The sequence below is a fragment of the Ochotona princeps genome, chromosome 6 (genome assembly GCF_030435755.1).
Source record: "Ochotona princeps isolate mOchPri1 chromosome 6, mOchPri1.hap1, whole genome shotgun sequence".
Taxonomy (NCBI): Eukaryota; Metazoa; Chordata; class Mammalia; order Lagomorpha; family Ochotonidae; genus Ochotona; species Ochotona princeps.
The window spans coordinates 45,890,168-45,916,492 of NC_080837.1; the positions used below are offsets into that span (position 1 = coordinate 45,890,168).

At 42.7% G+C, this 26,325-nt stretch overlaps 3 protein-coding genes across 3 annotated transcripts; all 3 read right to left on the bottom strand.

The window, feature by feature from the left end:
• Positions 1–582: 582 nt before the first annotated feature.
• Positions 583–1,515, bottom strand: LOC101528401 (olfactory receptor 10G3). Its single transcript, XM_004584900.2, has one exon. It carries the CDS (start codon positions 1,513–1,515, stop codon positions 583–585), a length of 933 nt encoding a protein of 310 aa, XP_004584957.2.
• A 10,926-nt stretch (positions 1,516–12,441) lies between these two features.
• Positions 12,442–13,447, bottom strand: LOC101535763 (olfactory receptor 10G2). Its single transcript, XM_004584671.2, has one exon. The coding sequence runs from the start codon at positions 13,397–13,399 to the stop codon at positions 12,443–12,445; it is 957 nt and encodes a 318-aa protein (XP_004584728.2). The 5' UTR covers positions 13,400–13,447; the 3' UTR covers position 12,442.
• Positions 13,448–20,074: 6,627 nt separating this feature from the next.
• LOC131480480 (olfactory receptor 10G2) lies at positions 20,075–21,038 on the bottom strand. Its single transcript, XM_058665397.1, has one exon. It carries the CDS (start codon positions 21,026–21,028, stop codon positions 20,075–20,077), a length of 954 nt encoding a protein of 317 aa, XP_058521380.1. The 5' UTR covers positions 21,029–21,038.
• Between the last annotated feature and the right edge of the window lie 5,287 nt (positions 21,039–26,325).

Here is a 26,325-nt window from a genome sequence, read left to right on the forward strand (position 1 = left end):
AGGCGAGGACCTTAGCCACTAGGCCACACTGCCGAGCCCGAGAAGGCTTGTTTTCTTAGCAGACAAGTCAGGGTAAACCTGTTAGTTTCTCTTCACACACCCGTGGTGGCTTTAGGAAGTCCCCAAAGCCAGGTCTGTTAAGATGCATATAGTGGGCACCTGTAATTCCTTATTCAGCATTTGCTCCTGAGGCATGCATTGAATTGGAATGGGACTGAAGAACATTCCTCAATTGTACGAAGTATGGTTTATCACCAGTGAGAGTACAGAGGCTTGAGGGCCACTTGAACACCTCTGGTGTGCTAGTCCTTTGGCTGTGCAAGTGGCTGTCTTTTGCTGCTCTCTGGGTGGCATTAGTCTCTCTCTATTATATTGTAACATTTGAGAGCTGTTTATCTGCAGGGGATTGTAAAGCATCACTAGAAAGTCATGTTTTACCCTAACTGTATTTGATCTTGCCTTGATATGATGTGGCCACTTAAACGAGGAAAAGCAGGAAGAAAGAAGTCTCACTGAAATTTAAAGATTACAACAAATTCCAGCTGTGAAGGTTTCTCCACGGTGGACAGACACTTTCAAATCTCACTTGGTCCTTGAACCGCCCATCCTCCTCCTCAGAGCCAGCTTCACTTCCTGGTTCCGCAGCGTGTAGATGAGGGGGTTGAGGAAAGGCGTGATGGCGGTGGGGAACAGGGCTGCAGCCTCGCTCAGGGGGTTGTTAATCTCAGGCCTCAGGTAGACAAAGGCACAGGGCACGTAGTACACAGTGACCACAGTTACGTGGGCTCCACAGGTTGAGAAGGCCCGACGCCGCCCATCAGCTGTCCGGATCCTCAGAATGGCCCGACTGATCTGAATGTAGGAGAGAAGGATCAGGGAGAAGCAACTGGCCACCACCACTCCAATGTCCACGAAGGTCACCAGCTCATTGACTGTGGTGTCAGCACAGGCCAGTCTTAGAACTGCAGGGATGTCACAGAAGAAGTAATCTACTTGGTTGGGCCCACAGTAGGGCAGGCGGAAGGTGAGTACAGCCTGGAGAGCTCCATGAATGGAGCCAGCCACCCAAACCCCAGCTACAAGCAAAGCGCTCCGCTGAGCAGTCATGAGCACTGGGTAGTGCAGGGGCCGGCAGATGGCCAGGTACCTGTCATAGGCCATCAAGGTGTAGAGGAAGCACTGGGAGCTGCCCAGGAAGTGATAGAAATAAAGCTGGGTGATGCAGCCACTGAATGGGATGGGTTTGATGCCTGGGGTGAAGTTCATCATGAGGCGAGGGACGATGATGGACGAGATGCTCATGTCAATGATGGAGAGGACACCAAGAAAGATGTACATGGGTCGGGCGTGGAGCTGTGGGTCTGCCCAGACAGTGATGAGGATGATCAGGTTCCCCAACTGTGTCAGGATGTAGATGAGCAAAAAGAACACAAAGAGGAATGTCCTGAGTCTGAGCGGGTAGGGAATGCCGATGAGGATGAACTCAGTTAGCAGGGTGTTAGTGACGTTGTCCATGTTCCCAAGAGAACTGACCTATAGAACGGCCAACGTAAGTGTTAACGTAGAAGAAAGAGGGAAATAAAGAACCTCAGAAGGAGATTGTAGAATAGGGGGCAGTGGTAGAGAAACTTCTTTCCTTTTTTTTTTTTTTTTTAAAGATTTAGTTATTTTTATTGCAAAGTCAGGTATACAGAGAAGAGACAGAGAGGAAGATCTTCCATCCGATGATTCACTCCCTGAGTGAGTGCAACGGCCGGAGCTGAGCTGATCCGAAGCCAGGAGCCAGGAACTTCTTCCAGGTCTCCCACGTGGGTGCAGGGTCCCAAGGCCTTGGGCTGTCCTCAACTGCTTTCTCAGGCCACAAGTAGGGAGCTGGATGGGAAGCGGGGTGGCTGGAATTAGAACCGGCGCCCATATGGGATCCTGGGGCGTTCAAGGCGAGGACTTTAGCTGCTAGGCCACTGCACCAGGCCTGAGAAACTTCTTTTTAACATGGAGAGTTGCAAGTAGGGAGGAGCTATGTTCTACAGCCAGAGTTTTGTTAATAGAATCTTATTGGAATATAGTCACCCTTGTTTACAGATGTGTCTGTAGCTGCTTTAGTCTTAAAATGGAAGAGATGAGTAGCTGCATTTGGATTGCAAATAGCAGTTTACATCTTGGTTGAAAGTAGAGCAGTCCAGACTGAAACCAGCACTCTGATTTGGAATGCTAGTGTTGCAAGTGTCAGCATAACCCAATATGCTACAACAATAGCCTATTTCAAGATCTTTTTCATTTCCCCTTGTATCTCCAAAGGGATTGAAATCAGTATATTAGGCCAGAAACAATGGCTTCATTGGCTAATTCTCTCCTAATAAGTGCTGGGATCCCATATAGATTGTCCACAAGCTCCCTGCTTGTGGTCTGGTAAAGTAATGGAGGATGGCCCAAAGCCTTGGGATTCTGAACCCATGTGAGGGAGCTCCTGGCTTCAGATTGGCTCAGCTCTGGTTACTGCAGTCATTTGGGGAGTGAACCAGCAGATGAAAGATCATTCTCTCTGTTTCTCCTTCTCTCTGTAAATCTACCTTTTTAGTAAGAATAAATACATATTTTAAAAAAGAAATCAGTATGTCAGTACTCTCATGCTAATTTGTAGCATTATTTACATTAACCAAGCTATGAAATCCATCTTAGTATTCTCCAGTGGGTGAATGGATAAAGTACACATTGGGTGTATGCACAATGTAATGAATTCAGCCATAAAGAAGAAGGAAATCTTATCATTTGTAGCAACAAGGATGAACCTGGTGGGTGTTAAGTGAAATAAGTGAGGAACAGAAAGACAAGTGCTGCATGATCTCACCTTATGTATGGAATCTACAAGAGTCAAACTTCCAGAAATACAGACATGGCCACTAGAGGCTGGGATGGGGAATAGGGAGATGTTTACCAAAGGGTACAGAGTTTCAACTAGACAGCAGGAATGAGTTTTCTAGATCTATTGATGATCTGTATAATTAATAATTGTATGTTTCAAAACTGTTGATAAAGAGTTTAAATGTTCTCACTACAAAAATGTAGTAAGTATGTGAGGTGATGGCTATACTTATAGTTTGATATAATCCACAGTGCACATATATATCAAAGCATCACAATGTATTCCATTAATTAGATATAATTATTATTTTCAGTTAAAAATAAAAGTTTAAATTAAAAAAGAAATGCTAAGGAGTTTCTGAATAGAGAAAGCCCTCATAGCTTGAGGTGAGACAACAAAGAAAATGAGATTATTATTTTTTTTCCCCCTGAAATGGCTGCATTTACTCAAGAGCAAAGTGAAGCTGACAGGAAAGTCTGGAGCTCTTGAACTGGGAAGCAGTCTGCCCCGATCAGAGGACTCTGAAATAGAGGAAGCTGGCCACTCTTAAGTAGGAAGAGGACCTCATGCTCCTGCTGTGGCTGCAACCCCCAATGTGAATATTGCAGTGGATGGATCATCAGTTTGCCCCAATTATGGATCTGGTTGGGGCCAGCATTGTAGCAATGCAAGTTAAACCACCTCTTGAGATGCTGACATCCCAAGTCCGAGTGCCAGGTGGGACCCTGCCACTTGTGAGAAAGAACTCAATGGAGTTCTGGCCATTTGGCTTTGGCCTGGTCTAGCCTTGGTTGCTGACTGCAGCAACCAAGGTACTAGTGGAGGGAATATATCTCCCTCTTTCTGTGCCACTCTGATTTTCAAACAAACAAATAAACAAACAAACCTTTAAAAAATAATAGATGTGGTCATCTACTTGCCTCTTGGTTCTGAGTGAATCTCACAGCTCCTTTGTCTTTTGACCTCCTCACTGGGCATATGAGTGTGGGACTAATACCATGCACCCAATTCTGTCAATAGTGATCAATAATAGGTAGTTATGTTCAAGAACATCGACATTAGACATTAACTTCAAGCCTGCTGCATTCATACTCTATCCAAGTTTTGCTCTCATCATCTAATCATGCTTTTTATAAAAGAAAAAAAGGAATAAATACTCCCATTGCATGACATCCTATTTCAAATGAATGAAAGATGTATGGTGATTTTATTCAGATTTAAACATTTTAATCACAGAAAAGCAGTGATAGGTGAACCTGAAAAAGTTGAAGGGAATATTATTCCAGATGGTCAAGCTACAGACAATGGCCTCCCTTTCTTATTTCCCAGCTTCAGGAAGTACAGAGGTCTAGGTTCCCACAGTTGACACTGACTGACAGTTATCCTGGGTTGAAGGAGCTCGAGGTGAAGGTGGGGGATCTGCTCTGCCAGAGTTGTCATGGAATGCAATCATTTTCAGGGTCAGCAAGGTCTGATGTTTGACTTTTCAACCTCAGAAGTCTGATTTAGTTAGGTGTCCCTGGGATAATCATGCTCTGGGAGACCAATTCACATGATTCAAATACCTGAGAGAATGATTCACAAACCAAACAGCCAATTCATCAATCAATCTCTCACTCCCATGAGTGGTGGTTGTACTACCCAGGGTACCTGCTTGACAATGTCAAGGTCCCTGAAAACTAAATTAGGCATATGAGGTTTTTTTTTTTTTCTGAATTTTGAATCAGATCAAAGGGAATTTATAGAGAGCACACTTTTTGCTGTGATGGGTCCCCAGGAGCTACATCTGGTAAATCACAGGACATCTTTGTCTAAAGGGACACCTCAATTCTCCATTGAGATACGATAAGTTTTCCTTCAGGAAACATTGGGACATGTCAACATAGTTTTATTCTATTTTCTTCCTGAGTCTGAGTCTGAGTCTTTTTAAAATTGTTTTTGTGATTTCCAGTGGCTTTTAGAGAGAGGGAGAGATACCCGGGGAGAGAGCTCTTCCCTAAATGATTGCAATAGCTAGAGCTGAGCCAGTCTGAAGCTGGGAGCCTGGAACTCCTTCCATGTCTCCAACATGGGTGCAGGGCCCAAGAACATGAGCCATCCTCTGTTGCTTTCCTAGGCATTAGCAGGAGCTGGATGGGATGTGGAACGGCCAGTACATGAACAGGTGTCCATATGGGATGCCAGCACCACAGATAGAGGGTGCCTGCTACACCACAGGTGGAAGATGCCTGCATGAAAGTATACAAACCTCCTCCAATGGCTTTTTGATTATGAACATATTTTTTATAATTTTTAGAAGTTCCCTAATTAGCTTTTTGTCTTTGGTTTTCCATTTTATTTTCATGCTTGTGTTGGAGAATGTTCTATCTTGCATATGTTATTTCTTTTGTAAAATTTCTACTGATGAAAATTTCTATCCAGCTGTAGTGTGCTGGTTCATTTACTCAACAGAGAAAACAGTACTTCTTAATCTTGTCCTTGGATTTTGGAGTCATCTCAATGGGAGGAATGAGGGGAAGGAATGTAATCCTATCGATAATACTGAATGTCCTTACTATACGTGATTTTGTTCCAGTTGCAAGTATTCTTTCCTGTTTTTGCTTCTTTAACTTTTAAAATAAACTCTTTAAACAATTAATTTATTTAAGGTTGGGATGGGGAGGGAAAGAGAAAGAAAGATTGTAAATTCACTTCTCAAAGGAGAAGATGGAGTAAGCTGGAACTCAGGGTGGGTCTCTCATTTTGAAGACAGGACCCAATTACTTCAGCCCTCATTGCTGCCTCTTAGGTCTGTATTTGCAAAAAGCAGTCACTGGGAGTGAGTTAATTATTGAATTCAGCTATTCTGATATTGGAATTGTGGTGTCTTAACTTCTTGGCTAAATGCCTACCCTGTTAGTTACTATTAAGAAAATTTCCGTTTGTTTCTGGTCTGCTATGACCTCCCCCCACCCCTTTGCCACTGCCATTCTCAGATCTGCAAGCACGAAGCTTGATAGTCATGGTTGACCAGCCCTGCACTTACTCTTAGTCATTAATACCCCAGATACAGTTATGAGACCATTTAAATACATCTTCTCAAGAACAAAATGAGAGCGAAAGGAAAGAGGGAGAAAGAGAGACACACAGAAAGAATATGAAGAATCTCTAAAAGAGCAAAAATATGACAGTGATGATACATGAATGGACTCTAGCGATGTTGAGCCATATAGTAAGGATGCTAATTGCCTCTGTGTGATGTTCTCATGATGTTTAGAAGTTAAGTAGCAAGAATTCTGCAGCTGTGTAATGCTGGGTGAGGACTCCATGTACTTCTTAGGGCTTTCAGTTCAGTATTCTTTCCACATTTTATATTGCTACATTTTTTTCAATATAGTATTCTTTTTACATCTTTACATTTTACTGAACCAAACCAAAGTAATTTTATAAATCGTGATCTGAGTAATGAACTCGCAAATTTGAAGGGTCATTCTGTGAAAGATTTTATTTCAAAATACACATGTAAGAAGAGTTATTACAGGCTCTAGAATCAAGCCAGGTCAAAGTGTGCTACCATGAGCCTGTAAGGTTGCCCAACTTTCTTTGGTGTCTGACATTCTATGGCACTGAGTGTGATTTATTTAAAAAATCATCACATCATTGTGTGGTATCTTGGAAATGTTTTCATTTTTATAGTAATTTTGCCTGTACTGAAAGTATTGAGGCAATGCACTCATGATTTCTGATCTGATATCAAATATAAAGGTCAGCTTGTACAGGCATGCTTGAATAAGATATGGGAATTACTAGTGGATCATAGACAGAATAGAAATATTCATTTTTGATCATTAAGGAGTGTTAGTGGTTGATTTGTTGAAAGAATTAGAAAACTTTTTTTCTGAAGCAAAGAGCCCAGGCTTGAACCCATTTCAGTGGATTAATTTTGCTTCATTTTGGTTCAAAGCTATTTCAAACTGTACTCACCCATTCTGCAAATGATTATGTAGAAAACTTTAAGTACATTGATTTCTGAAAATCAAAATGAAGTGCACTTTCTTTTCTTTTTTAAAGATTTTAAAAATTTTTATTGGAAAGGCAGATCAGATTTATAGAGAAACGGAAAGAGAGACAAAGGTCTTCCATCACTCCTCCAAGTGGCCACAATTGCTGGAGATGAGTCGATCTGAAGCCAGGAGCCAGGAGTTTCTTCTGGGTCTTCCATATGGATGCAGGGTCCCAAGGCTTTGGGGCATCCTTTGCTACTTTCTCAGCCACAAACTGGGGGCTGGATAGGAAGTGGAGCAGCCAGGACGCAAATCAACATCCATATTGAATCTTGGCACCCTTTCACCATTGAGCCATCATGCAGGGCCCCACTTTCTTTTTCTTTTCTTTCCTTTTTTTTTTTTTTAAAAAAATAAAATTCATCTCAAATATTTGTAAAACAAATGTAATCTATTGCAATTTTCTAAATTTTACGGTAGGATATGTAAAGCTGAAAATGATCTGGGCCTGGTGCAATGACGCAATTGGCTAATTCTCCCCCCTCAAGTGTTAGGTTCCCATATGGGCACTGGTTCATGTCCTGGCTGCTCCACTTCCCATCTAGGTGTCTGCTTGTGGCTTAGGAAGGCAGCAGAGGATGACCTAAAGCCTTGGGACCCTGCATGTATGTGGGAGACCCAGAAGACTCTCCTGGCTTCAAACACTGTGACCATTTGGGGAGTGAACCAGTGTATGGAAGATCTTTGTATCTCTCCTTCTCTTTGTAAATCTGATCTTTCCAATAAAAATGAATGATTTAAAAAATAAACAAAATGAGCTAAATGTAAGGATGAGTAATGTTGAAACAAAAAACATATTCATATATGATCACATAAGAAGAGTTTGTAACAGTTCCCATTAAAATATGAAACTTTTACTAACAGCAGATTGTTTATTCTAACATACAAATCAAATCACAGCTTTAGTCAGATATAGTTTTCCAATTTTGGGCCAAGAATTTATTTTCTAGGGAGAGGGAATCTGGCAAGGACCAAGCAAGGATGGAGCAAAAGCAGAACCATGGCAGAACACTAAGATGTTTTTCATTTCTGGTTAAGTGTTAAAGCCAGGCAGTGAGTGAACTTCTGATGAATAACTTTGGAGGGAATGAATGTGCTGGAGAGCCAGTGTCACCCTGCTATGAAAAGGCTAAGAGCCTTTTCAAAACAATCAAAACAATTTCTGTGAGAGCAGAGAATCTTATTGAATATTTGTATTACAAAGATACTGAAAGTAAAATGACTGAGAGTGGAAAAATCTCTTATGTAGTATGTGGACCCAACATCAACTTGTATCTGAAACTGTGTCTGTGAGGCATGTTTCTCTTTTCAGCACCTCTTCTCATTAGTGATCACGCCCTACAGATGATGTTGAACTCTGGAAAGTGGGATTGGGGCAGTGGTCTGTGCTACATGGGGGAGAGAAATTCACCCTTACCTGCAGATGCCAGCATCCTCTGAAGATTTTTTTGTAATTTGAAAGAAGGAATCCAAATCTGTGGGGGGAGATTTTGATAGCTCACAGAGCCAGCAGGAGCTGTTGAGGAGCACTTGTGGCTGAAGATCTGACTAATCAATTCTGACTGGACCAATGTAGCAGATCCAATTGTTGGACACTTGACTGTACTTGTCTGGTTACTCCTAGAAATTCTCCTCTGGTTTTCTTAAGAAAAGGGAACCGAGTTGCAGCTTCTACTGATGGTAAGCACTCATGTTGATCTCTTCCTCCTTTTTACTTCCTTGGTTTTCCCCAGAGCCAACTGTATGTGTGAGACCTTGAGCTTTGGGAATATTGTAATCGCACCCCTGCGATAAGACCAGCATGCACAGTTCGCTTCCTGGGAGACTCCGTTCGTTTACAGCTTTTTTTTCCTTCCACTTTTGTGACATCTGGTGGGATTAAGTCAGGATCTGGATAACTTCAGATCAGTGGGTTTCTTTCTCTCCCAAAACAAACTTGTAAGAAAAGGGGAAAAGCTAATGGGATTTCTGTGTGTCAAGAGATGTTTTCTTTCTTTTTTTCTTTTAGAGAGCTGTTTTTATTTTATTTTATTATTATTTTTTAAAGATTTATTTATTTTTATTGGAAAGGCAGATATACAGAGAGGAGGAGAGACAGAGAGGAAGATCTTCCATCTGATGGTTCACTCCCAAAGTGAGCGCAATGGCTGGAGTGTAGCCAATCCGAAGCTAGGAGCCAGGAGCTCTTCCGGGTCTCCCAAGCGGGTGCAGGGTCCTAAGGATTTGTGTCGCCCTCAACTGATGTCCCAGGCTACAAGCAGGGAGCTGGATGGGAAGCAGGGCTACCGGGATTAGAATCGACGACCATATGGGATCCTGGTGCATGCAAGGCAAGGACTTTAACCACTCTGCTATCTTGCCAGGCCCAGAGAGCTGTTTTTTATTTTTAAAGTCAGAGAAAGGGAGAGAGTACTTGAATCAAACTCTCTGAAATAGGATGTGGTCACCCCAAATGGTGTCTTTAAAAAAAAACTAATTAATTAATTAATTGGAAAGTCAGACTTACAGAGGAGAGACAAAAACATCTTTCATCCGCAGGTTCACTCTTTTTTTCACATGTTATAATTTTTTATTATAATATTTTGACGATCTTTACATTGTTGTTTAGGGTAAAAAGTTACAAGGCCTAAAGGGGGTTCATTCTTCAAGTTGCTGCAACAGCCAGAGCTGAGCCGATCCAAATCAGGATCAAGGAGCATCCTCTGGTCCTCTCATGCAGTTGCAGGGTCCCAAGGCTTTCGGCTGTCCTCCACTGCCTTCCCAGGCCACAAACAGGGAGCTGGAAGAGAAGTAGAGCAGCCAGAATATGAATTGGTGCACATATAAGATCCTGGCGCATGCAAGGTGAGGACTTTAGCCACTAGGCTACCCTGCCAGGCTCCTAGTTGGTGTCTAACTGCTGTGCCAAGAGATGCTTTCTTATTGATACATTCGTATTTTGTAAAATACACAAGCTAGATCCTCATAGACCAAGTAGAACAGATTCCCAGGGTCAGAAGGACATTAAAGGTTATTCAATTCTATTATAATCTGATATATACATGTATATTAAAGATTTGATTACTTTGTGTTGTGTGTGTGTGTGTGTGTGTGTGTATGTGTGAGAGAGAAGGAGAGAGAGAATAAACAAAATCTCCCATTTTCTGGTTCAGACCCCAAATTCTTGCAACAATCAGGTCAGGGCCAGGCTGAGGCAGGAATCAGGAACTCTATCTAGGTCCTCCCCATGCATGCTGGAGTCCAAAGACATGGGCCGTCCTCTGCTGCCTTCTCAGGCACGATACAGGGAAGCAGAGCTCAAATGGGATGCCAGTGCTGCAGGAAGACCCTTAACCTGCTTTGCCACAGCATCTACCATATAAACCACACTTTAAGATGTATTTCATTGGTTTGGTTTGTCACTTCCAGCACAATGCTTGCTTTTGCCTCCTGTAGGAAATTGGGACCATTCTCTTTCAGATTTATTTGTTCATGTAAAAGGCAGAACAATAAACAAAAGAGGGACAGAATTAGAGAAATTGTCCATTCACTAGTTTACTCCTCAAATAGGCACAACAGTGAGGTCTGGGACAGAGAAAGTCCAGGAACCAGGGACTCCATCTGTGTATCCCACAAGGAAGATGAGAGCCCAAATACCTGGGCCATCTTTGGCTGCCTCCCCAAACACATTATCAAAAAACTGGATTAGAAGCAGATTTCGAGACTTGAACCAGTGCTCTGACTCAGAATGTAAGCACTAAAATGTGCTGGACCCAAACTTTTTTTTTTTTTTTTTAATATCAGAGCAAGGTTTTCTGGTTTCCCTGGCGATCTCAGCTCTTACTCTCAAATTTGTGGTATCCTGTTTTAGAATTTTTCGGTATTTTTACTATGCATACCACTACTATGATCAAGATGAAGATGTTTATTATTGTTTAGTGAATGCCTGATGTCTTTGGGATCATTACAATGTAAATTTATTCAATCCTTTTTTTTGGTCTCCCCCCCCCCCAATCCTTTTCTAAAAATACCAAGGAACATGGAAACTTCCTTATTTTACAGATGAGACCAATAAACTTAGTGCTTGTGTAAGACAAAGCTACATATTTAGGACGAGGCAGAACAGAGATTCAGAAGTGTGACTCTAAAATGTGTGTTCTTCTCATTCCATTCATCATATTTCTCTTATAGACATGAGAATTTGGTAAGAGAACACTTGGTTTAAATGTAGGGATATTTACCAGAAAAGATCTAGGTGACCCAAGTAAAGACTTTCTTTATTGTCTCTCCACAATGTGATGACCAAATAGCCTCCCAGTGGCTAGAAGCACCTAATCAGTTTCTTGATGATGCTAGCTGAGGCATTGCTCAGAAGGTGAACATTTTCTTAATGTGGATGAAAGAAAGAAAAAGAAAAGGAAGGAATTAGGGAATGGAAGAAATTTTACTTGAAATATGTTTCAGAAAGGAAATTGTTAATTTTAAGGGCCTACTCTTGTATATGGCAATCAGAATGTGTGTGTGTGTGTGTGGTGTGTGCGTGTGCGCACGCACAGGTACTTTGTGAAGGGAAGTAATATACAAGTTTGGGTTCATGATTGTTTTTAAAGATTTGATTATTTATCCAAAGGCAGAGCAACAGAAAGAGGAGATAGAAATAGAGAGGAGCTGAGTCACGTTGAAGCTAGGAGAAAAACTTCATCCTGGTTTCCCATGTACTTTGCAGATACGAAAGGATTTGGACCATCCACTGTTTTCCCAGGCACATTAGCAGGAAACCAGACTGCACCAAGTAGGACTGCACTAGGACTGGGTCAGAACTCCATCCCATTTTGCCACATGGGCAGCAGAGGCCCAAGGAGTTGGGCTGTCTTCTGCTCTCTTTCCAAGTGCATGATCAGGGAACTGGATTGGAAGCAGAACAAGTGCCATTGTTACAAACAGTGCTGATCCCTGGAGACTATCTTAATCAAAACCTCAGCGGGAAGAAAGTATGGAGAGTGTTCAAGGAATGGCAAATAAATTAATGGATCTGGGAGAGAAGAGAGAGGTAGAAATGTTAGGAGATAAGATATATTTGCATTAGATTGGTGGTGTGATGGTGAGAGTTGCTAACTGCAAGTTGAAAGTGAGAGGGTGGAAGGAGACACGAATAATTGATGACTCAAATCAAATGCAGGGGAGGACTAAATAGTAACACTCAGGGTAAATACCCTGGCACGAGCAAAGCAATCTTGATTGCAAAGAGGCTTGGGAAACCCAGAGGGAAGCAAATGAAGGAAGGGCATTGCTGTCCCACTATGCTAGTTTCTCCCAAATTTGGTGGGGAAATCCCCCATTATTAGGTAAAACATTCACTTTTCATGGTTAACATGGGCACAAGACATAGTTCCTGCTCAGATATGCAGCAGAAAGTATAAAATGGTTTTGTACAATTGAGACTGATTGTAACGCCACAAGCTTCTTCTTAGTAGAATACCATTCATTTCCACGTAAAGCAGCCTTTGCTAGCTGGATGTGAAAAGAATGGTGATGCAGCGTTTCCCTGAGCCTAGTGTTACTTTTTCTCATTCACAGCTCCTCTACCTGCTGCCATCCTCCTTAGAGCAGACTTCACATCCTGGTTTCTCAGGGTGTAGATGAGGGGGTTCAGTAAGGGAGTGACAACCGTGTAAAACACAGCCACTGCCCCATCCAGTGGACTCTTGGAGCCTGGCCGGAGATAGATGAAGATACAGGGGACATAATAGACTGTGACCACAGTGAGGTGGGAGCCACAGGTGGAGAAGGCTCGGCGCCTCCCATCAGCAGTGCGTATCTTCAGGATGGCATGGACTATGTTGGCATAGGAGAGCAGAATGAGCATGAAGCAACTGGCAGCCACCACCCCAATGTCCACAAAAGTCACTAGCTCATTGACAGTTGTGTCAGCACAGGCCAGTCTCAACACGGCAGGAATGTCACAGAAAAAATAATCTACCTGATTGGGTCCACAGTATGGCAGGCGGAAGGTCAGGGTGGCTTGGATGGAGCCATGGATGGAGCCAGCCACCCATGCTCCTGCCACAAGGATGGTGCACAACCTCCCATTCATGAGTACAGGGTAGCGCAGGGGTTGGCATATGGCCAGGTACCTGTCATAGGCCATCAAGGTGTAGAGGAAGCACTGGGTACTTCCCAAGAAATGAAAGAAATAGAGTTGAGCCACACAGCCCCCAAATGGCACAGCCTTGCTGGCAGGAGTGAAGTTTAGAAAAATTCGAGGAACAATGACGGAGGAGAGCCACATGTCCAGTAAGGACAGTACACCGAGCAGAATGTACATGGGGCGGGCATGGAGCTTGGGGTCAGCCCACACGGTGAGCAGAATGAGCAGGTTTCCCAACTGAGTGAGGATGTAGATGATGAGGAAGACCAGGAAGAGGAGGATTCTCAGTTTTGGAGGGTGAGGCAAGCCCAGGAGAATGAAGTCAGTTACCATGTTGTCCAGTGATGTGTTTTTGGTCTTTCCCATGTCCTTCTGTAGTCTCTGCAGAAGAGTGGTGAAGTCAGACCATGGAAATGACTCACACTGAAGGCACCAGAGAACACCTCTTAGTGACGATCAACATCTAGAAGGCAAACGGAATAGAAATAATTTGTCATCTTACATCTTAGTTTGCTTGGCAGGAAAATTCTCAGAGACTTGTTAGTTCTGAGCTGTGCTGAGGTGTTTGTTCAGTGGAAGGCACTACCCAAGTGCTGGGAAACCAGGGCACAGGGTGTCTACACAACAGTGTGAGTGTGTATGGTCTACGCCCCAAAGGAGATGCCTTGGAGAAATGGGTATTTGTAATACTGAGTAGGTTGAGCAATTTCTCCACCATCACTAGTGGTGTAATTGCGCTTTGGTTTACTATCCTTGGAATGCCTTGTCCTGTGCTCTACAAGAACTTTTTATGATGTGGCCCTTGCAAGCTGCTACAGATTTCCATCTTTCAGTTTCTTAGAGCTCCATGTCCTCCTCCCTTCTGGACCTGTGGGCGAACTCCATCACATTCACACATGGTCTTGCCTCGAGATTCACTTTGCGTGTCACCTGACTCAGAAATTGTTCTCCTCCCCTAGAAGACAATGTCCTGGGAAATAGGACTTGCGCGTTGTAAGAGGTGGTTGCTATTTGCTACAATGGAGCTGTTTCTTACATGTTTATTTCTTCTACTAGAGTTTAAGATGTTCCAAAGATATGACCAAGTCTACTTTGTTCTGTGCTGCATCCATAGCCACTGTCTCAGTACTTGGTAAGAGTCAGATTATTGGGGCACATTGATGGAAAGCATTTGGCACAGTGGTTAAGCTACTTCTTGGGATGCCAGCATGCCATATTGGAATGCCTGATTTGATTCCTGTTTTTGCTTCTGGTTCCAGTTTCTTTCTTGTATGTACTCTGGTAGTTCACAGATGACGGTTCAAGCGTTTAGGTCTCTATCACTCCTGTGGAAAGCCTAGGTGGAATGGTGGGCTCCTGGTTTCTACTTTACCTAGCCTGGCTATTGCAGGTATTTGGGGGAGTGATTGATGGACAGATCTCTCTTGATGTTCATGTCACCCTTTCTCTTTTTCTCTTAGAGTGTGTATTGTTTCTCTGCAGTTCAAATTGCATGAAAATAAATAAAAGATTTGAAAATACATGTTTTCTAATTGGCCAACTTTGTGGTTATGTGAACTCCTATTTACCCTGTGTCATTCTTGTTTGATCACGTTTGTCATGCTTTTGTGCCTCTTCATCACGATAGCAGGACAACGGATTAGCTTCCCATTTAAATCAGTGTGAGACTATACTCAGTGCGTATGAAGCCCAAAACTTCATGTATGCCTTCCATTTGCTCCAGAAAGTTAGTTACATTGAATAGCCTAAACTATTTCTTACTTTTTGTTATATGGATTAGAACTGCATTGATAATTATAGGAGTGGAACTTGAATTACGCCTTTGCTTTAATGGGCTTTATCTGCCTTCCATACTTGGGATTCTCACAAACCTATTCTCACTGTTAATCCTGCACCTGACCAGAATTTTTGGAGGTTTCAGCTATATAAATTGAGCAGTGAAACAAATTTAGATTCATCAATTAAAAAGATTTAAGTATTCACATCTTGGGTTATTTGACATAAGTTTTGAAGCTTTCTGCTTTAAATACTATTTAGTACTGATAAAGCTCCTCTTACACATCAGTTGTAATATAATCAAATTAAAATTGCATTGATTGTATTATGTTAAAATTATATGAGTAAGGATAATACAAAGCCAGTGGCATCACAAATAGAATCAACGTTTAAAATGGAGAATAATTAGATGCAATGGATTTAGCAGCAAAAATTCAAGGGAGATGCTCCTGGGGACAGAGTGGATGAGGGTAGAATAGAGAGGCGGGGTAAGGGAGGGTCAGATGGGAATTCAGTGGTGTGTTTGTTGTGTTCCCTTTACCAAGGAGGTGCATTCACTTTGAGCCCTTCACAGGTGATGCTTCTCACTTCGTAAAAAATGAGAGAGTGTAACAGAGGAGATTTGGCCTCTAACTGGCATGTATGCATGGAGCTGGGGATTTGTAGAGGACACCTAAGGGTTGGAGTCAACCCCATTTAGCACAGATATGAATCACCCAGCGTAGAGGGCTGAGGAATGAGCCAATGTTGTGTTCTTCATGCTTGCTTGCTTTCAAAGCCAGCCTTGGATTCTAGTTCTTTTAGTTCATTAAGTAGCCTTAGAAAGGCAGGACAAGCAGCATTAGCCAGATTTGCATCTTGGGCAGAGACAGAATTCACATGTTCTTTTTTGAATTATCCCAGTTAAGTATTCTTGCAATCCAAGTTAGAAGAAAAAGTATGTGCTTAAGAAAAGAAACTTGAGGGCCTGGCGGGATAGCCTAGTGACTAAAGTGCTCACCTCGCATGTGCCAGGATAGTATATGGGCACTGATTCATATCCTGGCTATTCCACTTCCCTTCCAGCTCCCTGGTTGTGGTCTGGGAAAGCAGTCAAGGGTGACCCAAAGCCGTAGGACCCTGTACCTGTGTGGGAGACCCAGAAGAAGTTCCTGGCTCCTGGTTTCAGATCAGTTCAACTCTGGCTGTTGCAGCCACTTGGGAAGTGAACCAGCAGATGGAAGATCTTTCTCTCTGTCTCTCCTCTGCAAATCTGATTTTCCAATAAAAAATAAAGAATAAACAAATCTTTAAAAAAAGACAATTGAAATGAAGACTGACCAGCCTTCAAGTAGGCTCAGCCTTTATGCTCATCACTGGGGAAGAAAGGGTCTTATTACAGAGAGAGCAGTGGTCAATCTGGGACAGCTCCTGAATTTGTCACCTCCCTCACATAGAAAAAAGCTATAAGAGAAGTCACAGGTGTTCAAAATTCTTCTTAATGTGAAGAAGAAAGTCTCCAAGTCTGGAGAAAGGTCACATTAATTTAAAATTAATATGCCCAACATGTTCGCTCTGGGAATAGAGGATGAGTTGAGGAAGGCAATGGGTAAAAAAGATCAACTAAACAGTGTTTTTGGTCAAATTGCTAAAACATTTGAGGTATGGGAATCATACATTTGCCCCTATTGTGTATGGACCCAGAATCAGGTACATTTTTCTTTGTGAACTCACAGTCACAGGATCAGCATCTCAGAGGATGTTCCGCCCTCAGGTGAGAGATTCCAGAAGGTGAGGAGGAAAGCGTCCTTCAGAAGATCCCCCTTGGCTTGTGGTAATGCAGTGCCAGATTGCTGCTGGATGGTAGAATTAAACTTCCCAGGGGCTCAGCTCATGGGCTGGTTGAAGAATTGATGAGTTCTCTGCTTCTTAGAGGCTATTCAGGCAATATGACTTCTCTGTTGCAGATCTTGAAAGGTTGTGATTCCCCTGATCCAGTTTATAGAAGCACTGTCAAGGGATTTGAAGAAAACTAACCACCTCCTGAGAGTTCTACCCGGGAACTTTTTCCCACATGAGAGCTATGCTCCCTAGGTCCTCGTTAATTTTTGCTTTGACAGCATGAGGAAGTCATTTCTACATGCCTAGAAAATGAGCCTGATGATTTGTTTAGGTGTCCTCTACTTTCTGTGATTGGCTTCTTTGGAGTGATGTGGAAATCATACGCTTTACCCATATTACACAAACAGGTGCATTGAAAAGGTCCTGATTTTCAACAATTGAGCTAACTTCCTTTATGTGTCCCATCCTCTCTGGATAATGAGAGGAAAAAGTTCCCGCAAATTTAGCTTAGTTGAGTAAATATAGTTATGCTTATTTATTTATTTAATATTAATTAATTTATTAAACCTTTATTTATGTACAGGTGAGAGAGTTACACAGAGAGAAAAGACTTTAAAATTTATTTGTTTTGAAAGTCAGAGTTAAAAAGAGAGAGAAATAGAGACATACAATCCATCCACTGGTTCCTTCCTCAGATGGTCACAATGACCAGTTCTGGTCCATGCTGAAGCCAGAACAAGAAATTTCATCTGAGTCTCCCACATGGATGATGTGAGACCAAACATTCGGGCAACTTTCCCAGGTTGTTAGCCAGGAGTTGATCAGCCAGGAGTTGGAGCAGCCAGGATATGAATCAGCACCCGTATGGGATACTTACCTGGTTTGCCACAATGCATATTCTTCAGTTTTTTTTTTTTTTTTTTAAGAATTTTTCAGCTTTTACCAGCATCCAACTAGCTGGAATCCAGCCAGTGCCTACTCCTAGTTTAGCCTCTGGTCCAGAAGCCACTGCACGCTGTAGTGGTGACTCTGCCTTGACTTCAGCTGCAATACTGTCTGTCCCCAGGCCTCTCTGTCTTCCTGAGAAAGTATACAGGCACATCTGATTTCCTTATTTCCAATTTCTGGAAAACCAGTTTTCTGTACTTATGTCCCTTTGTACCTTAAACTGACAGCTTCAGTTATCCTAAGGATTGACAGTCTCTCAAGCTGTACCCCATGACCCACACTGTTATCCCTCTTGACTTTGATTTGCTACACTTTAGGTTTGGTTTCAAATTTGGAAAAACTCAAACCCTGGTCTATAGCCAATCTCCTTCCTTGCTCTCCCTCTGTTTCCATTCTTTTCCCTTCACAATCCTCCAGGATTTGTACGGATGGGATTTTTCTGTTTTCACTTGATTCTGTGTGGAGGCTTGGTAGATTCTATGCTCAAGAATAGAATTGCTTGATGTGTTGCAGCAGGCGACTTGCTTGATGTGTTGCAGCAGGAGATGAAGTACCTCATTAACATATCCTGAGTTTTAATGCAGTTATCTTGTTGAAGACCTGAAAAGCTAATTTAGGCCACCAGCAGCTAAACAGGAATTCCTTCTTTCTTATTTATACCTACAGTAACATCTTTATCCTAGTCCTTCTAGCAGTACTGGTCCAGTCTTCCCAGAATATGGATACTCCCAGTGTCTGGGGGAAAGGTCCTGTTTGCAGATGTGAAAACAGAAGAGCACATCAGGATGTATACATGTGTTTCTTGTTTTCAAAGATAAACAAAAGGTTAGAGGAATACAGGGCTGTTTCCTTCTATGTCTGGAATCAGTCTAAGGAATTGATGGCTCATGTCACCTTGTGAGATGAAATATGTGGCAGCTGTTGAAATTTCCCTGTAATTGCTTTGAAAATATTCTTATTTCTCCACATACCCCTGCCCCATGGTCAATCCAAGGAGCCAAGGGTTTCTGGGTTCTTGAAGGTCAGTATAATTACTGCATTCTCTAGCAGAGAAAAAAATCTAAGAGTTTGGGTAGAGAAGTCTTGTGCTGCCAGGGTGATGGTGTCAGGATGGTGTTTTACCCTGTCTGTCTCAGTGCCCTGGGCTGGTTCCCTCCACGCCGTCACCTCCTGAATTGCAGGCATAGGAAGGGAAACTTTTCTCCACTCACTGTCACGGCTATGGTCATGCTTCCTTGTCACCAACACTGCAGCCTGGGCTGACATTGCCGTAGCTCCTTGGTGACCTTCTCAGTTGGAGGCTCTCCAATCAGCCCATATTACCCAAGAAAATTTATTTGATTTCCACTCCAGTCTCAAGCTGGCTTTTGTCTTTCATTCTAGCATGATTGACTTTTCTTTTGGGAGAACAAAAATAAATATATCATGTTATACATAACATATCTTATGCTCACAACAGCATTGGCTAATATTTTTTCCCTTTTCTTTTAAGTTTTTTGGTGTATATTCTAAGTTGCAAGCACATTCTGATCCTATTCAACCTTTTCATTTTTTTAAACAAATTACACTTGTTCTGTTTTTAAACATTTTCTTTATTTGAAAGGCAGTCAAAGAGAAAGAGAGAGAGAGAGAGAGAGAGAGAGAGAGAAAGAGAGAAAGAGAGAGAGTCACTCCCCAAATGCTCACAAATGCTGTGGCTGGCTCAGGCCAAAGCCAGGAACCATCCCTGTCTGGCTCTTTCATCTGGGTGGCAGTACTAGGGTCATCACTTCCAGCCTCTCAGGGTCTGCATTAGCAGGAAGCTGGATAAGAAGTGGAGGTGGGGCTTCGGCTCAGACACTTTGCTAATGGGATGGGGCCAATGTGAGGGTTGGCTTACCCACTGTGCCGCAACACTTGCCTCTGTATTCAACCTTTGATGAGACATTTTATTACTTCACAGAGTATTCAGAGATAATAGATGAAATATACTCATTTATTTCTAAACAAAAGATTGAACAAATGCACTAAGAAGAAAGGGGTAGAGTTTAAAAGCTCAGAAGTTTCTCCCAGGGTTAAATTCAACTCGCTTTAAATCAGTAACAGTTCATTGAACATTTACAGTCTACCATAGTAACTAAAAAGAACAATCATGTTGGTGATGTAGGGGTCCCTGAGCCTATAGTTACTTTTTTTTTTTTTTTTTAGGATTGGATTGTTTAGTTGAAGGACAGAATTACAGAGGAAGAGGTCTTCTATATGGTGATTTACTGCCCAGATGGCTACAATGGCCTGGGCTGAGCAGAAGCCAGGAGTCAGGAAACAGGGGCTTCATCTAGGTCTCCCACGTGGGTGCAGGGGCCCAAGCAGTTGGGCCATCATCTGCTGTTTTCTGAGGCAATTAGCAGGAATTCCCATCAGAGATGCAGCAGCCATGATTCAAGTTTGTGTCCATAAGTAATGCTGACCTTGCAGGTGGTGGCTTAATCCACTATGTCACAACATTGGCCCCTGCAGTTAGTTCTCATTCATAGCTCCTCTACCTGCTGCCATCCTCCTTAGAGCAGACTTCACATCCTGGTTTCTCAGGGTGTAGATGAGGGGGTTCAGTAAGGGAGTGACAACCGTGTAAAACACAGCCACTGCCCCATCCAGTGGACTCTTGGAGCCTGGCCGGAGATAGATGAAGATACAGGGGACATAATAGACTGTGACCACAGTGAGGTGGGAGCCACAGGTGGAGAAGGCTCGGCGCCTCCCATCAGCAGTGCGTATCTTCAGGATGGCATGGACTATGTTGGCATAGGAGAGCAGAATGAGCATGAAGCAACTGGCAGCCACCACCCCAATGTCCACAAAAGTCACTAGCTCATTGACAGTTGTGTCAGCACAGGCCAGTCTCAACACGGCAGGAATGTCACAAATAAAATAGTCTATTTGATTGGGTCCGCAGTATGGCAGGCGGAAGGTCAGGGTGGCTTGGATGGAGCCATGGATGGAGCCAGCCACCCATGCTCCTGCCACAAGGATGGTGCACAACCTCCCATTCATGAGTACAGGGTAGCGCAGGGGTTGGCATATGGCCAGGTACCTGTCATAGGCCATCAAGGTGTAGAGGAAGCACTGGGTGCTTCCCAAGAAATGAAAGAAATAGAGTTGAGCCACACAGCCCCCAAATGGCACAGCCTTGCTGGCAGGAGTGAAATCCAAAATCATTCGAGGAACAATGACGGAGGAGAGCCACATGTCCAGGAAGGACAGTACACCAAGCAGGATGTACATGGGGCGGGCATGGAGCTTGGGGTCAGCCCACACGGTGAGCAGAATGAGCAGGTTTCCCAACTGAGTGAGGATGTAGATGATGAGGAAGACCAGGAAGAGGAGGATTCTCAGTTTTGGAGGGTGAGGCAAGCCCAGGAGAATGAAGTCAGTTACCATGTTGTCCAGTGATGTGTTTTTGGTCTTTCCCATGTCTTTCTGTGGACTGGGCAGAAAAGTGATGATATTAAAAAGGAGTTGGCTCAGTAAAGTTGTAAGAGAATGCTTTCAGCTGACAACTGATACCTCTAATTAAAAGATGAATAGAATTGTTTGTAAGAGTATTTTTAGACAAATGGGTGATGTCACAGTAGGTTACTTGATTTACTTGGTAGGAAAATGCCTCCTAGGACTGGCTAGTTTTTTGACGAATGGAAATTCCTGTCCAATGGGAGACATGGACAGTAGGATTTGCCACATCATGGATCACAGGACTATGGTATGTCAGGGAAGGACCAATAATCCCAGTCAAAAGGGGCATCTGGTGAAGGTGGCTCAAGCAGCAGAGAAGCATGGAAAAGTTCCTGATAGACATTATCTCCAGTTTCCCTGCACTGCTATCATTACAACGCTTCCTCTTTGACCTCAACTAAAATCCCATCTGTTCACTGTAGCATGTGACATAGTCATCACCTGGATCTTATTTTGCATCTCATTGCACTCTTAGCATTGCTTGAAATTGTTCATGTTCAGATGCCTGGGTCTGCTCGAGGCTCTCCCAGTGCACACTCTTAACTTAGAACCTGCTCTGTGCCTTTTTTCCCCCCTCTCCCTACATTTGAATAGTGCTCACTTTCCTCCAGGACCCAGTGTGAGGACCTTCACCTTTAGGAAGTGTTCCCTGTTTCCTAAGGACTGTGCTTCTACTTTTCAGACCATGCCTCGTATTATGTTGCCGTTGTCTGCTTTCTTGTCTCCCCCATTAGTCATCCCAACTAGCAAGTAAACGTAATAAGTAACCATTTTCTGAATGGCTGATTGAATGGATGTTGCTAAATCTTACTGGTCTGATGGAATGTTTCTCTTAATCTTGTTTCTCTGTGTCCCTCTGGTTGATTTAGAATAGGGACCATCTCATTAATCATACATACAGATCTAGTTTCATCATTACAAACTTCATGGACCATCCATGCATCATTTGATTTATTGATTTATATGGTGCTTGTTTTCAGGTTGAAATTTTTTGGTGTGGTATAATAGGATTTTAAAAAGACTTTTTTTTTTTTAATTACAAAGTCAGATATACAGAGAGGAGGAGAGAAAGAGAGGAAGAACTTCCATTTGTTGATTCATTCCCCAAGTGGCCTCAATGGCCAGAGCTGAGTTGATCCAAAGCCAGAACCCGGGAGCTTCTTTTGGGTCTCCCACATGGATGCATAGTCTCAAGGCTTTGGGCCATTCTCGACTGCTTTTCCAGGCCACGATCAGGAAGGTGGATGGGAAATAGGCTGCTGGAATTACAACCAGTGCCTATATGTGATCCGGGTGTGTGCAAATCGAGGACTTTAGCCACTAGGCTACCATGCTGAGCCCGTAATAGGAATTTTTTATTGTTTATTATTACAGCATTGAGTAATAGAGAATTGGATCGTTAAGGTACTTATGTTTAATATGTATTTCTGCCTATTGAACAACAACTCTGTCTATGGACCTTTAAAGATTTTTAGATTTCTGAACTAGAAAAATGAAGGGAAGTATTGTATTTGGTTTATTCCTATTGTTGAATAGATAATGAAAATTTTCCCTTCACCCTATAGTGTGAGTTGCATTCATTTGCCACTTAACTGCTAAGTACAGAAATAATTTAAATGACTATTGGAAAGAAATCATTAAAATGATAATCAAGTCATTACAAATAGCAAGTATCAATATGTTTAAGTTTGTAATCTCTATCAGAAATTCCCTGGAGACTTTACCCTGATTTCTTTGTAAGACAAATCGATTCATATGTTAATGATAAAGAGCTAATAAAGTGATAATAATAATAATGAATAGACCTGGATCTTTAGGCTGGGTAGAAAGTGTTCAACATTTCCTGTGTCAATAAGGAAAGGAGACCAGATTTTCACTGTGTGAGCTTCAGACGAGCACCGAGTTTATTTGAATGTGGCTGGGAAGACTATTTCTTGTGTTTGTGCCTGGAACATAGAGAAAAGACAGAAATAGTTTGTTCTAAAATTATGCATTGAATATATATTATTGCTTCATCAATACAGACATAGAATACCTGTATGAAACTTAGCCAAGTGACAGAGTCATGAAATACCTTATGAAAATGATTTTTTGTGCATTAAGCAGACAGAGCTGTACTACTCGGCAATTCTTTAGGGGAGTTCCAGAATATGGATCTATGTATCATCAAAAGTGCTGTCTAAGAACCAACCTAGCATTGAAACCACCAGCTGATTGTGGTGACGGACTGTGCCGGGCCCTGTGCTTGCTAGAGCATACAAGAATCTGGCCTGGGAATACCTCAAGGTTTCTTTGAAGATCTCCCCAATTGAACTGCTGGACTCAGAACCCTAGCTAAGAAAAGACAGAGGACAGAACAAGTCAATCAACCACCTCAGCTATATGTTGGCAGCGAAATACTGGGCAAATGAAGACTCTATGATGGACTATGTCAATCAGTGGACGACCTCATCTAGTGAAACTGGCAGCGATTCGTAACTGGAGAACTATTACAACCATTTGAGCAAGGATCTCAGAGCATGCCCCACATCCAGGACTTGGGGTGGGTGGGAAACTGGGTGGGGCTTCTCCCTCAATATCCCCCTTTACCTCAGATACATGATGGAAACAATATGGACATAATACTATTACCCACTTCCCTATACCCCCTGAACTTTACCGTAATTAACTATGTAAAGATTGTCAACAAAAATACAATAAAAAAAAAGATGCCAAAAAAAAAAAATGTGCTGTCTAGTTTATCTATTTTGCCAGTCTGGTTTTTCCCTTTCTATTTTGTGTAAGTCTGGTTCCATTCTCCCCAGGCACCTGTAGGAAGAAAGCTCTTTTACCACTCTAGGTTTAGAGACCACATGAATCTGAGGTGGGTTTTACTGGTAGATTTGAGGACGGGTTATTTTTCCAGGCAGACTTGGCAAAGAATGATGCTTTAATAATTTGGAGTGTAGTGTGAAGGGGTTGTGGAGGAGGTCCATCTAGATTTTTAAAGTTGGATTTTTTTGTTGTTGTTGTTGTTGAGAAATAGAGAGTAGTGCTTGATGAGAGAGAGTCTTAGCTCAGATGAGGAGAAACAAAAGAAACCACACTTGAGTGCTTGCCCCACTGTTGTCCCTCATCCTCTGGCTTCCCTTGTCATTTCATGTTGGCACCTCAGCTATGGAAACTTTCAAAACCTCGAAAGCAGCTTTGGCACATTTACGTTGGCTGATTAGATCACCTAAACGTCCTAAAAGTTCCCTTGGCATAAACTGCTCTGATGTTTCTCTGTATTTGACGTTAACTAAAATCATCTTGTATAATGATCAGAGCTTACATGATCGAAGCATAGAAAAACAACAGGAGTTAAAATTTAAGATCAAAAGCATCACAAAATGTGAATTCTATGACATCATGTTTAAGAAAGTAGTGAACCTGGGCTCTCTAAGGAGCAGCTGAGGGGCTGGGCTAAAGGGATGGCACTCAGAAGGTCAAGGTAAGTGGGACAAGAACACCTTCCTGGGACTCTACAGTGCGATGGGCTCCCAGGCTGAGCTGCTCTCTTTGGAAGCCTCCCTTCACAAATCACAATAATTTGATGTGAGCACCTTTCTTCCAGTGCATTTTCACTTAGAGAATTCCAGGGGAACACAAACTGTATTGAGCAATTTGGAGCTTTGTTTGGATTTCTACTATGTTCTTTGGGATGCAGGCTCTAGGGAACAGTTACTTAAATCCTGAAGGTGAGGACTGGAGATTGGTTTGGTGCTGGCCTGGACATAGTAGAATGAGAAGACTCCTTGCCCTTGGGTCAAAACCCAACCCAAATCTGTTCCCAAACGCTTTGTCTCTGTCTTCATTGATTTGGAGTTAGACCTACTAGCAGAACCATGGCAGAATAGTGAGTAGAACTGAGATGGCCCAGACATATTCTAATCCAAAGGGTAGATTCTTGTCGCTCTAGCAAGGTGAAGTCAATTGAGCTTGTTTTGGGAAAGGAAATTGGGCCCCCTTCTCTGGAGTACACATCTGGTCTCTGTGTTTGCACAAGCACCAAAGAATCTTCCTTATGATCCCAACTCTGCCCAGTAGCATTTCCCTAATGAAAAAAGGTAAGAAAAAGAAATTAGCCATAGGTATTTTTTTTGGTGTTGTTTTCTTCACACACACACACACAAACCTCCAGAAGTTCGGAAAGAAGAAAGTTCATCCCAGTAGTTGGAGAAAGACTGGAGGAACAACATGGAGAGAAGAGATTACTGAATAGGAAAGTCTTTTCCATCCTTTTGTACTTACGGGGCTGCTAAGGCACGGAAGAGGCTGGCTGGTCTGACCAGAGTGCTCCAGTGTGTTGTGAGGTATTCCTGCAGTCTGCTCCCTAAGGGCTCTGCAATTCTTTCTGGGGCTGGTTTGGAGCACGGGTGTTCAGCTTCCCTGAGAGCATCAGCCTTACAGGACTCCTTGATAGGCGTATCCATATATCTGGAGTCATGTTCGACACTGTTTTCTTTTTTTTTTTAATCAGTTGTTGACTCTAAGCCTCTGATCAGAAGAAAATACATGTCATCAAGAGATTTGAAGAAAAATGCTAACCTCAAGGGAAATCCTATTCCGAAGCGTTTTCCTAATGAGGCCTTCCCTCCCCCGATCCTCATTAGTTTGTTTTGAGAGAGAACAGGAAACATTCCTAGAAAGTCCCAGGAACAGAGCTTGTGGGGACTGTCTCCTTAGTGTGGTCTGGGTGACCTCTGTCTGTTAGCATGCCTGTGAGATTGCAGCTGTGCTCATTTCCCTTAGAGTTCTCCCATGTGTCCTTGGCTTATGCTCAGGAATCACCTACTTGGTGAAGGTTCCTCCTTCCCCGACCCCAGCTGACTTTTCTCAGGAGTGCTTAACACCATCTGACTTGCTACATTTACTTGTGTATGGTTTGTCTCCCTTCACCAGAAGGTTGGCTGCAGGAGAGGAGGGAGTTTTGCTACTTAAGGACTCCCCAGCACAGTGCTTGGCACATTGTAGGTTCTCAATGAATGTTTTTACATCAATTAATTGGGAAAGTTGTCACACAAATCGGATGTAGTGGGGAGACCAAAAAAAGGGTGGTCCCAATATGAAACTCAAGAGTGGGCATTTGGTCTAGTGGTTGAGACTCCTCTGGAACCACATAAGTGGTTCACATGTGTCCCACTTTGGAGTGCCTGGGTTCAGTCCCCAGCACTTGCCTCTGATTCTTGGGATGCAGCAATGTGGCTCAAGTAGTTGGGTCCCTGCCACCCACATAG

Bases quoted from the DNA above. Each gene is read 5' to 3' on its own strand.
- LOC101528401 (XM_004584900.2), bottom strand. From the start codon at position 1,515: ATGGACAACGTCACTAACACCCTGCTAACTGAGTTCATCCTCATCGGC.
- LOC101535763 (XM_004584671.2), bottom strand. From the start codon at position 13,399: ATGGGAAAGACCAAAAACACATCACTGGACAACATGGTAACTGACTTC.
- LOC131480480 (XM_058665397.1), bottom strand. From the start codon at position 21,028: ATGGGAAAGACCAAAAACACATCACTGGACAACATGGTAACTGACTTC.